This window comes from Camelina sativa, chromosome 10, assembly GCF_000633955.1.
Source record: "Camelina sativa cultivar DH55 chromosome 10, Cs, whole genome shotgun sequence".
NCBI classification, from domain to species: Eukaryota; Viridiplantae; Streptophyta; class Magnoliopsida; order Brassicales; family Brassicaceae; genus Camelina; species Camelina sativa.
The window spans coordinates 23,772,550-23,784,484 of record NC_025694.1 but is presented as its reverse complement, the minus strand read 5'-3'; the positions used below and the strand labels follow the sequence as shown (position 1 = coordinate 23,784,484).

At 36.2% G+C, this 11,935-nt stretch overlaps 4 protein-coding genes and 1 pseudogene across 5 annotated transcripts in view; 1 reads left to right on the top strand and 4 right to left on the bottom strand.

Annotated features, from left to right (window-relative positions):
* Positions 22-2,423, bottom strand: LOC104719717 (annotated as a pseudogene).
* Positions 3,894-5,747, bottom strand: LOC104719715 (ribosomal RNA-processing protein 8-like). Of its 2 annotated transcripts, XM_010437682.2 has the most exons (9): positions 5,464-5,745; positions 5,315-5,376; positions 5,178-5,229; positions 4,978-5,092; positions 4,790-4,884; positions 4,586-4,692; positions 4,381-4,495; positions 4,243-4,287; positions 3,894-4,142 (listed from the first exon to the last, which is right to left on the bottom strand). In XM_010437682.2, the coding sequence occupies exons 1-9, from the start codon at positions 5,668-5,670 to the stop codon at positions 4,071-4,073; spliced, it is 870 nt and encodes a 289-aa protein (XP_010435984.1). In that variant the 5' UTR covers positions 5,671-5,745; the 3' UTR covers positions 3,894-4,070. The 2 variants fall into 2 exon arrangements, with proteins under 2 accessions (XP_010435984.1, XP_019086814.1); XM_019231269.1 differs by having other exon boundaries at positions 4,243-4,495; positions 5,464-5,747.
* Positions 5,850-8,978, top strand: LOC104719714. Its single transcript, XM_010437679.1, has 6 exons — positions 5,850-6,035; positions 6,425-6,481; positions 6,573-6,606; positions 6,684-8,400; positions 8,538-8,631; positions 8,743-8,978. Exons 1-6 carry the CDS (start codon positions 5,932-5,934, stop codon positions 8,780-8,782), a joined length of 2,046 nt encoding a protein of 681 aa, XP_010435981.1. The 5' UTR covers positions 5,850-5,931; the 3' UTR covers positions 8,783-8,978.
* Positions 9,119-11,058, bottom strand: LOC104719713. Its single transcript, XM_010437678.2, has 5 exons — positions 10,611-11,058; positions 10,431-10,504; positions 9,909-10,214; positions 9,745-9,828; positions 9,119-9,673 (listed from the first exon to the last, which is right to left on the bottom strand). Exons 1-5 carry the CDS (start codon positions 10,923-10,925, stop codon positions 9,394-9,396), a joined length of 1,059 nt encoding a protein of 352 aa, XP_010435980.1. The 5' UTR covers positions 10,926-11,058; the 3' UTR covers positions 9,119-9,393.
* Positions 11,299-11,935, bottom strand: part of LOC104719710 — a 1,220-nt gene continuing 583 nt past the window's right edge. Inside the window, exons 2-3 of the mRNA XM_010437674.2 lie at positions 11,753-11,875; positions 11,299-11,625 (exon numbers count right to left, since the gene is read on the bottom strand). Coding sequence (XP_010435976.1) covers positions 11,446-11,625; positions 11,753-11,875 — 303 coding nt within the window. The 3' untranslated portion in view covers positions 11,299-11,445. The remainder of the gene's footprint in view (positions 11,626-11,752; positions 11,876-11,935) is intronic.

The following is an 11,935-nucleotide window of genomic DNA, read 5'->3' as shown; positions in this document are numbered from 1 at the left end:
TTTTTTTTTTTTTTTTTTTTTTCACTCTATAACTCACACAATCAAATATTAGCAGCAGCAGAAGAAGAAGAAGCTTCCTCTAACTTGTTTCTGCTGCAAGTTTGCATCCGTAGGAATCTGATCTCCGTCTCTAACAGCCATTAATGAGCAAGTTCCAGGTGATTCTGGTGGCAGTACAGCGTTTTCCGATGAGAATACTCGTTTAATGGACGGAGGAACAAGCTCAGGGGCTGAGATTGTTGAGAGGCAGCGTAGGAGCATTTGAATAATCTCTGTGAAGTTTGGTCGATCGTTTGGATCCTCTTTCCAGCAAGATGTTACGATCATTGCTAAATCCCCTGGTAAATCCTCTGCGCTCGGCCTCAAGTTCTAACCGAAATATGAAAGTATACAACAATAATGGTTTGGATCAAAGATTCAAACGGTTGGAAAGCAAGAATCAAAGGGTTTCAAATCAAAAGAACTAAACGGTTAGAAATCAAGAAAATCAAACAAAAAATATCAAGAACCAAGAATGTTACAATCAAGAGCTAAACTTCGGAATCAAGAATCAAATGGTCGAAAATATATAATCAAACGGTATAAATCATGGTAAACGGTTTAAAATCAAGACATGGCTGAAGTCAAGAACTAAACGTTTGAATTACTAATCGAGGTTAAAACTTTGATATCAAGAATCAAATGGTTGAGACTTGAAAATCAAGAATCACATGGTTAAGACTTCAGAATCAAGAATCAAACCTTGAATGCAGCAGCGTAAGCAGCTTGTAGATTTGACATGCCTTCAAAAGGTAACTTGTTGTGGATAAGCTCCCACAAGACGATAGCAAAGCTGTATGCATCTACCTTATGGTTATAGTGTTTTTTCTCGCCATGCCTCAATGTGACCGTACTATAAAGCTGTTTAACCGTAACTTTTGGATTCAGCAAATTGTTGGAGCCAAAAGGCAGATACAGAACACGAAAAAAGGATTTCATTGAGTATACTATTAGTACCTCAGGAGCCATCCAACGATATGTACCAGTTCTGCGGTCATCATCTCGGTTAATGATTCTTCTCTAGCTAAACCGAAATCTGCTAGTTTAACCGTCTTATAATCTGCAGTTAAGATCAAGTTCTCTGCAATCCAACAAAAAGATAGAAATAAGACCAAGATTGTAACTTTTAGAATGTCTTGACGCATGATATCGGTTCTAAACTGTCACCTGGTTTGAGATCACGGTGGATGACTCCATGAGAGTGTAAGCATTCCATGGCCCGTGCAATGTCAAGAGCAAACCCAACAGCTAAACGTATGTCCAAACGCCCTGGACGCAAACTCACAAGGTATTTACGCAATGTACCACCGAGTAAAAGCTCGGTAACTATAACCATGATTGGTTCTTTGCAAGCTCCAATGAACTACACAAAGTTACCGAATCAAAACGTTTAGCCTTGTCTCTAACCAAACTCTCTAGAAATATGAACCAGAGATTTGGTAAAAGATAAGAAGCTGAACCTTAACCAAGTTTTTGTGTTGAACTCTAGACAACATAGAGACCTCTCTTGCAAATCTGCTCTCTCTTTTCGCAATCTCTTCCGGAGATTCTCCTCTTTTAACAATCTTTATAGCAACTGTTTTGTTTTTATACCTAAACAAAGAAACCATATCTCCATAGTCCATATCAATCTCACTACTCTTCATCAATAATAACACGTCACCAAACCAAAATTCTCACTTACACCAAAAACTGATTCACACTAAATTTCCAGTGGATACGTTAGCAAACATTGATACAAAAACTACCTTTTTGATCCCTTAACTTATTGAATTGAACAACCCATTAAACTGAAACATATATTGCTAAAGACTACATATTTTTCAGCCAAAACTTTCAATCTTTTCTTCACTTATGTAAAGTCTCAAGTTGTGTACTCAATCACAAGTTCAAGAACCAAGCAAGAACAATCCCCGAGAAAATGGGAATCAATAATGAATTAAGAATCATAGAGTGAGTTAAACTGAAGCCAAAATTAGATTTTTTATGATATTAATCTGATAAATGGAGCAAAAATGAATTAAGTAAACTTACTTTCCTTCATAAATTTTGGCATGAGCACCTTCACCAATCTTGGGACCAACAAAGAGATGTTGAGGATCAACGACCCATTTAGGATCTAATTCAAACACTTCATTAGAGTAACACTCAGTTACAGATCCCATTCCCAAAAGATTAAGATTTTTTTTTTATTATTATAGAGACTTGACAAATCAAAACCCTTCTGATGATCAATTAATCATTCTTGGTACCATCAAGAAAATATGCCTTTTGGGGATATAAAAGGGAAATCAAGAGACTTCCATAAATATAATAAAACAATAAACTCAGAAGAGACAACAATATCAATTTGTGAATAACAAAAAAATACAAAAATAAGATATTCTGAAACTGAGTTGTGTGACACAAAAAAAACACTGAAGATAATAAAACCCAGATTGAGAAATGGTAAAAAATGTGGTGATAAAAATGGTCGTACTGCTGGTAAAGATTTGAATTTAATGTCTTTGTAAACTTTTTTGTTTTTGTGGTTTGTTTTTTGGATTTTGAATTAGTAATAAGACAAAAAGCTCTGAATGATCAGAAGAAAAAAAAGATGTTTGCTATATCCGCGTAAGTAGAGTGACAAGAAAAAATGTCATATCTCTCTGTTTTTTTGTTCTGTCCTTTTTTGGTCGGCCAAAGTTACAGAAGCGTAAATTTGACTAAACAATACACAAACCGAACAAAATCGGATGTATATAACCGGACTTAACCGGAAAAAAGTCAAAGTTATGAACAAAATAAAGTAAGGAAGTTTCCTAGAATGTAAAGATAGGATCGGTGAAACAAATATATATATATATATATATATATATATATATATTATTTTAATTAAAAATTAAAATAAATAAATAGTGACAAATATTGAAAGAAAAAAACAAAGTCTTTTATTATTATTAATCTTTAACGAACAACTCACTTTTATTAATTGACACAAAGACAAAAATGTGCATGAATTTTAAAATATAGAGATCGCGGGCCAGAAAAAGAAAACTAAAAAAATCGTCGGTGCGGTGAGAAAGGCGAAATCAAAATGGCGAACCTTTTTATTACAAGATCAGTACTTTTTAGTACTTTATAAGTGAGACTGTGAGATCATATGATTAATTATTGTAAGAAAAATAAAATATTGGCTCTGACTTATTAGTAGGAGTAAAAGTCTTTTGGTACTTTTTTGGTTTCCTTCTTTTCTAATAGTAAAATTCTTCTAGTGTTTATCAATTTGAAGAAACTCATTACATTTAGTAGAACACGTTTTTGCATCCCTTAGCTTAGATCTTGATTTACACTGACTTCAATATATGTTTATGTTGTGTCCAATTTTTTATTATTCTATGAAGACTAAGAAATCATGCAGAAGTAACTGTAAGTAGATGTAGCAAACCAAGTGAACTGAAGATAGCAACGAATAGGGAACAACTCATACAACGTATTGCTCTCAAATATTGAGATTATTTTAATCAAAGAGGTTTTGTAGTATAGAAAGTGACAATAAGTTCCTAACTGAAAGTGAAAAAAAATTCTAATTGCATGAGATTTTTGGCATTTTTGTTAGAAAAACGTGATCTCTTGTTAAAAAATTTAAATCTTGTAAACCTTCTAATTTAATACAGCGTTTTGTCTGCTGTAATAACAAAAGTATCATGGGATCAATGGTTCAGAAATTTTAGAATTAACATTTTTTTTCATCCCAAATTTGAAAGTATACTTGTAACTTACTTTTTTGATATATATGACAAGTTAAAAACTAAAAATGCAGCGGGGGAGGGAAAAGGGACGCATGACACATTCATGAACTTAAAACCTCTACGTTAACAAAAATCTGAAAACTTATCTTAACACTGCAAAGACCACAACGTAATTGATTTACTCGTACAAAATCTGATAAACAACGGGTGCAAAATTCTGATTTTTTTTTTACCGAAGATAAATATGCCTAAGTGATACAACATTGACGGACATAAAGAGTATTCTGTGTAAATCTTCCATCATCGACGTTTGTATAAACATGCTTTCAACTCGGGCCACTTTATTGTCTTCTGATTTGAATCCAACTGCTCCTATACAATTCATAAGATTAAATAAAAAGGTTATTGCTAAATACGTGTAGATCCAAGCTCTGAGTCTAACCAAACCTAATGGAAGCATTTATTCACTAACCTTTTTCTTGAAATGCAATAAGATGAACATCTTATTCGAGACGTCCTGCAAAAAGAACAAAATGAGTATCTTTCTCATATAGGGGAAACGAAGAAAAAAAAAGAAGGATAAGAGTATATAAGAGACAAAAGATTTTACCTTTAAAACCGAAGTAAATCCAAGATCACAAACTGCTTTCACAAAGTCTTTTGGGTCTCCTCCTCCATTGTTTGGATCAAACCTGCTTTTTACTTCCGCTATAAGAAGCATACCGCTGTTGAATACACCCATAGGAACTGTTATTCAGAATCATGACAAAAGCCTATAACGAAGAAGAAACTGGCAATAGTAAACAAAAGCTGACCTTGGACGAAGAACTCGATGTGCCTCTTTGATGTAACTAGAATAGTTTGTTCCCATTAACGAAAGACAGAAAACAGCAACATCCACTGATGAAGACTCAAGTGAAGTCTACACAAAGCAAACCCCAAAGACACCAGTTTAAGTCTAAGGGAACAAAGAAATCATCAAAGTAACATGAATGCAGTAAAGATTCTGACGTACATACATTTGACATATCGCAGGCAATAACAGAAGGGTTCTTTGAGACAAGATCAAAGGAAAAAACTTTGTTCTTCACACTTTTAGCAATCCTTGCATCACCTGAGACAGATTTATCATATCGGTAAAAGCGTGATTTCAACAGGTAAGAAAATCTCACCACAGCCAAAATACAGGGATAAAAGAAAACCTCACCACAGCCAAAATCAGCCACAACTAAAGAAGAGCTCCTAGACAATAGCCAATCTATAATGGAATTAACAGGAAGCTCAGGCCAATTTGACATTTGTTGCTGATACCCTGTATGATACTGAAAAACAAAACATAAATCAAAAAAATTTACAAATTCAACTCAAGATTCTTGTTCTGGAGCTAATGGTGTGAGTTTTAATTACCATATCAAACATTTCTGGATCTTCTTTAAAGTAGTCTAATGCTTCTTGTCCACTGAGAAAGCAGAGATTTTTATTGAACTAAGCTGAAGATTAAAATCACGCTAAAGAATTAAAAAAAAAAAAAAATCAAAACTTACGAGCAAGTGTAGAGCTTCTCATTGAGCATCCTAAATTGGCCACCAGATAATCTCTCTCGAAGCTGTATAAATTGATCAAAACCTCCATAAAACTTCAATCATAAGACGGCAAAAAAAAAATCAAAATGTAATCGAGAGAGAGAGAGAACCATATCGAGGAAATTGGAAGGTTTAGCTCGTTTCGATGAAGCTGAAGAAGAAGAACATCCATGCTTATTGTTTTTGTTGATTTTGGTATCTTTTTGACTCTTCAGTTTCGACTCGATTGGTTCTTCTTTAGAAGGTTTAGTGTTCTTTTGTTTCTTCTTGTTCTTGTTCCTCTTCCTGCTTTTGCTGCTTGTACTTTCGTCTTTCATGGCGGTCGCCGTCGTCTTCAACGTTCTCTCTTTGCGTTTTAGGTTTTTTTTTTTTTAGTTTCAGAAGTAGGAAGATTGATGAGTTTCTTATCTTTTGGGCCGGCTTTTTGTATTGACCTAATAAGCCCATTAATGGCCCAAAATTAATAATTAAATCTTCGAAACCGGTTTAAGTTTTTTTGGTAATGAACTAGTAAACGATGTGAAAAGAACCAAAATCGTCGTTCCCAATTCCTTTGAAGAACATCATCTGCTACTGCTATGGATGATGATGATGATGATGGTTCAGTGTTCTTCAGGAATGATTGTGCTTCGATACTTTCACAGATTAAGGATCAAGATGAGCAGATTCGTCTCAAAAGAAGGTTTCTTCTCTTTCTGGTTTTATATGTTTGTGTGTGAATTTAGGAATATAATTTGTAACTTCGATGGAGGAAACAAATGCAGCAATCTCTTTTCTTATTAGGCTCTGTGAAAGTTCCAACCTTTAATGTGCCGAGGAGAAAAGTTTTAGACTTTGTTTTGTCTTTTGCTGTCTTTGACACCCTGAAGTGAAGCTTTTAAAACCTTGTAGGTGGCTGCAGTTGGGTTGTAACTTAGATGTAGGAAACGAGTGTTTTGATTTCGAATCAATCTCTCTGCTTATTAGGGCTTTGTGAAAGTTTCAACTTTTCATCTTCCTCTGAAAAAAAGTTTTAGACTTTGTTTTGTCTGTCTTTAGTACACTGTAAGTGAAACTTTTAAATCCTTGTAGGTGGCTGTTGGGTTGTGATATTTCTGAATCCAAGGACCATACTCCGGGAAAGACTGAGTGGGTTCATTACCGAGTTTCTATTTTGTTATTCCCTTTGTTTAGCTGATTGATTATATGACTATGAGCTCTTGTTCTTATTTTCAAACAGTTTCGTCCCTGAATCTTTGCTCAGGGGAGATGATGTATGTCTCTCTCATTCACCCTCTTTTTTTAAAAGTATTCATAGTTCCTTCCAGTGAGATCTCTTTTGTGATTCCAGATATTCTACGAGACCATTAAGTCGCGAGTAGAGGAAGCATTTGGAATTTGCAAGAGTGAACAAGTATGCAATGATGTTCAACAAAAGGAGTTAAAGTTCAGCAGTCTCGAAGTTGCCAGAAAGCTTGATTTTATGACGAATAAAGGTCTTTATCTTATCGCAAAGATAGTCACAGGAGGTTCTACTGTTTTTGACAAGACTCGATGGAAAATGAAAGAGATTATCAAAGATTCGATCAGTAGAGATTTCGGAAAGGGAAAAGACGAGACTGGTAAAGAAGACATTGTTAATCAGCTGCATCAAGTTCTTAGTGATCCCGCAAATTTCCGGGTAGATTGCAAGATGAATTTGGCGAGAACATCTATCTTGCAGTCCCATCTTGATGCTGCAATGAAGGTACTTAATGAGCTAGATAGTTTGTCAACGCAGACCCTCCGTGCCATGAAAAGGAAACTTAAAGGTTCAAGAATGATACCTCAACTGAAAACCAGTAGATTTGGTCAGAGTCGAAGTGATCTGATAAGCCAGGTGAAGCAAATTATCGAGAAGATGCTCTCAGAACTTTCTGCAAGGGAGAAACTGCAGGAGCGATTGGCTAAAGCGTTGTCATTAGTAGATTTATCACTTAAGCTAAGTCCTGGCTACAAAACTACTGCTGCCACAGATTTTTTTCGGTTCTCACCAGAAACAAAGAACCTGCAGAACGAGATAGTGAAGGCAGTCTGGTTACTCCGTAAGGTCAGGTTTCCTGAGCTGAAAAGATTGCATCTTTGTTTAGACCCAGAAGCTGAAGTATCTAATGACAGCTTAAGATCAGCGGTCAGAAAAATGTTGATTGAGTATCTGTTTGAGTGCAGTGATATGGACACTATTCCAAAGTCTTTGATGGAAGCTCTTTCAGTGGTCAACAGGAGGACACGGAATGTAGAGCACAAGGTTTTTCCAAGGGAAGCAATTGAGGAAGAGACAGAGTGTGTATTAAATGTGAGTGCTCAAGTGAAACAAATATTTTGCCAATGTATTCCAAATTATGAGCTTGATGAGGACTTTGATGATGCTTATATGGAGGAGTTAGAAGACAGTGATGATGATGATGATGATGATGATGTTGAGAGTTGTAGTTTATTTGATAACGAGAGTAGATGCCGAAACATAAAGCTTGAAGTCAAAGGCACTCAAGACGATGCAATGGGGTCCTCTGATTCGGATCATGAAGAAAGTGGTGCAGAATGCTTGGTTTTGGACCCGACTGATTCTACACACGCAACCAACCAGCATTGTTACAGCTCTTCTGTCAATAGGATTGTTATAAGAGACCTGACAGAGAGTATTACTAGAGATCATCCTAGGTCTCTTTATGTCACTCCCACATCCAATAAATCAACACGTATGAGTGATAAACATGACATAGGTACGAGCAATATCCGAGTTAAGGTTGAGAGGGATATTGAGATGGAAGGAGATAACCAGTTCAGCTCTCGGTCTTTGTTTTCTGTTGAAAATATAAAGTCTGATGATCATGGTGAGCAGAAGCCACGCAGAAGAAACAAAAACCAGTACCTAGCAGTCCAAGATATATCTGATGAGACAAGCTTGGTTGCACATAACCTGATCGGCTGCTTACTAGAGAAATTTGCATACCGTCAAGGTCTAGACTTAGAAGCGGATGAACGTTCATATCTTGGAGGCGAGTCGAGGCTTCAAGAAGATATAGAAGGTGAGGATAAAAACGTTTAGAATCTTGTACAAATTCATTCTACTTGTCTTACTGTCGACATGAACTAATTGAGACATCCTTGACGCTTGTGTTCCCAAGAGTCATCTTCTTACTATATTTTCACTTGTGTGTTGCAGTGAGTGAAGAAAAGAAAGCTTCATCGCAAGAGAAGTCAGATGAGTCGATCATTGTTTCTGTTGTCAAAGAGCTAATGCCATCCCTTGAAGAGAGGTATACATTTATTTGCATTTGTTTTTGTTTTCGGTATGTACGAAAGTTTCATGTTGCCTACTAAGCGTGAGGATATCAAATCTCTAATTACCGGATATCTGATTTTAACAGTGTCTTCATGAAATTAAAAGAGTTGATGAATATGAGCTAGCATCAGTCTTTCCAACCAAAGTGAAGTAGCAATGGAATGGAAAGAGAAACAACAGAGCATATTGAGATGAACACAACAAAGAACACGATTTTGCATCGCATTGTATGGATTTGTACTTGACTCTGAAACCCCTGGCTAATGTAAGAACTTATGCTATTCTCCTTTTTCTTTCATATGAAAGATGATATTTGCCCTACAGTGAACACCAAACAACGATCGCCAACAAACTATTGTTACAATCTATCAATAAGAATTGGTTTCAAACAGAAACAAAACCGAACCAAAATAATAAACCAAAAGCAACATTTCGTTAATGCATCAAAGCGAGAGAGCTTAGACCAATCACAAAAGATATGGCCATTACAACAAAAGCACATAATGTGAGAACATAACAAGGCAAAAAAAAAAAAAAAACGCTCACAGAAACCAAAAAGTTTATATGTTTCTTCAATGGTAAAATCAATCAATGACAAACAAAAAAAAAAAACATAATTCCTCGGTTCTGTTTTGTGGTCGAATCAATGGATGTTTTTCTTTTTTCTATTGTCTTGTGGCAGTCTCCAAGAAAACTTCTATATGAATCAAATTGGTAAGTAAGTGAGGTTAGGTTCTTATCCTGACCTCCTGAAAAAGGTATAAGCCATGGCTATAGTTGCAATGGCTCCGACCACAGCAGCTCCAATGTAGAACTCTTCTTTGTCAAGAGGCTGGAACCATATGGTGCACTTCCTTCCTTCTTTCTTAATTGGCTCTGGCTTTGGGGTTTCTTCTTGGCAACACGAAACTCCCTTTGTTCCCTTACAACATCCTCCTGTGAATCCCTTGCTCTCCTCTTTGTTACCGTTTGTTATCATTTTCTCAGCTTCAGCTTCAGATAAGCCCATTTGGCCCCTGAAAGAGAAGTAACTTAGCTAAGTCCGAGACATATACAAGCTAGAAACATGAGTATTTGAAATCTATACCTCCAAATCCTTTGTATGATTTCTCCTTTTGCAATATGCTGGTCAAGCAATTCAGGCACATCATCAGGAGTTACATAGCCATACCTGCATTTAAGCCAGCACGGTTACCAGCCATGAACTATAACATTTTCAGTTTTTGACTTTTGTACCAGCCATTTACTTACCAGTTGCCAGTAATCTTTCCAACTGAATCAGGACTGAAGATGATCAAATTACCAGCATACTTATGCTGTCCAACATGTGAACATCGTTTCAGAGTAATCTGGTCCGAAAGTCCACGAGAGCCAATCTCCTTTTGGAACCTCTCTAAGATTACCGGTCCACAAACACCACATCTCTTGTCCCGACTAGTATGAGTACACACAAATACAAATGTTCCAGATATATCTTCTTGACTCCCAGAGCTCGATGCCTTCCCATTCACAAGAACATCTTCAACAAAACCTTCCACGTCCGTATCCTTAACCCCCCTTTAGTCAAAACCAACACAAGAACAGAGGTTTATATAAGTCACTAAACTCAAAGTCTCCAGATTCAGATCTGAATCTCAGGTTCAACAAGCTCATCTAAAATGTAATATCTGAAGTTTCTAAAGTTAGCTTAATCAACACTTTCTAGAAACCTATAACTACAAGTCAACCATGTTCTAGTCAACTTGTATCATCAAAACATAGAGAGGCACTCACTTGTATCGGATCATATCTGGAAAAAGTAACACATCACCATCAGACCCACCACCTTCACATACATTAAGCTTCGTCTATAACAACACCAACAAGCACACAAACAAACAAAAAAATGTCAGCGTAATGGTTTTAAGAATAATATTTCATAAGAAAGAGATACAACGTAAGAAAATGTATAACCTGAACAAGAAGATCAGATTTGCGATCATTGAGCAACGTAGCGAAACGTTGAGGTAAACCTTGTTCTTCGACATGCGAGGGCCAAGCTTCAGGTGTTTTGTAAAGAACAAAAACATGACGACCGTAAGAAGTAATGGAATTGGCTATGTTGGTGCTGTACATCTCCGGCCGTTTAAATCCATACTCTGTGTCTTCCGACGCCGGAACAGAGTTCATGTTCTCAACTTCAGCCATTTGACGAGTTAAAGACGGTTTCTTGTCAGATTCAAATCGAGAGAAAGAGAGAGAGTTTCGACTTTTTGAAGAAAAGTGCATATATATTTATGTTTCATAAACACGTCGTGAGGCGTCCACACGAATGTGACGAAGCGGTGACACAAAATTATAAGCTCACAGACGGATTCGTGTCGAGATGTCGACAAATCTACTTGACCGTCTTGCTTATTTTTGGTGACAGGCAGTGGTTTTTAGTTAATCAAGGCACGTTGGTCAACTAAATTGTATATTATGTGAGTGATACGAATTTTAATTACCTGAAGATGACTCAAATATTTGTTTATAGATCATAAGCAAGAAGAAAAAGAATTTTAAGTATTTTATATAAGAATTTTAAGCATTTTATATAAGGGATTATATGAAAAAACTATACTTAACTAGAAGTATTATCAATGGTGTGTCAGAATTCAGATGAACAAGTGAAATAACGGAACGACGAAATAATAGAGTAACAGCTCTTGTTTTTTTTTTGTAAGCAAACACTCCATCAAATTAAGTTACAAGGGTTTTTGGTATTATCGAAGAGTTAAATTCTAGACCAAACATTTGGTAAAAAAGATCAAGAGTTTTGGAGTAAATTATCGAAGTAAAGGTTTAAGACGTATCTAGCGGCAGAGAGAACATCAAGCCTCCTCTCACTCGGCTCGTACTTGCCTTTCCTGAGCTGATACCGGTGAGTCACTGCAGAGATTGTGTACGTATTCCCTTCTATCATCACGTTCTCGCCGCACTGAAGGTTCTGCCAAAATCAAAAAAGCTTTTCATCATAATTCATCTACATATTGATGAGGGCTTGTACTTTTCTTCTGAAACATTCATTTCATATGAAAAAAAGGGGAAGAAGTAGAAGAAGAGTTGAGACTGACATGAGGAAGGCAACGAACGCCAAGAGACTTGGGAGGAGGAGTGATTTCAATGACTTTGTAAGGGTAATTGCTCTGATCTCTTCCTTTCTCTTTCTTTCTGCAATTTATCTCCAACCTCCCTACCTGCAAAATCCACTCTTTTTACCATCCTTTTGGGAGAAAACTCAAAAAAAAAAAAAAAAA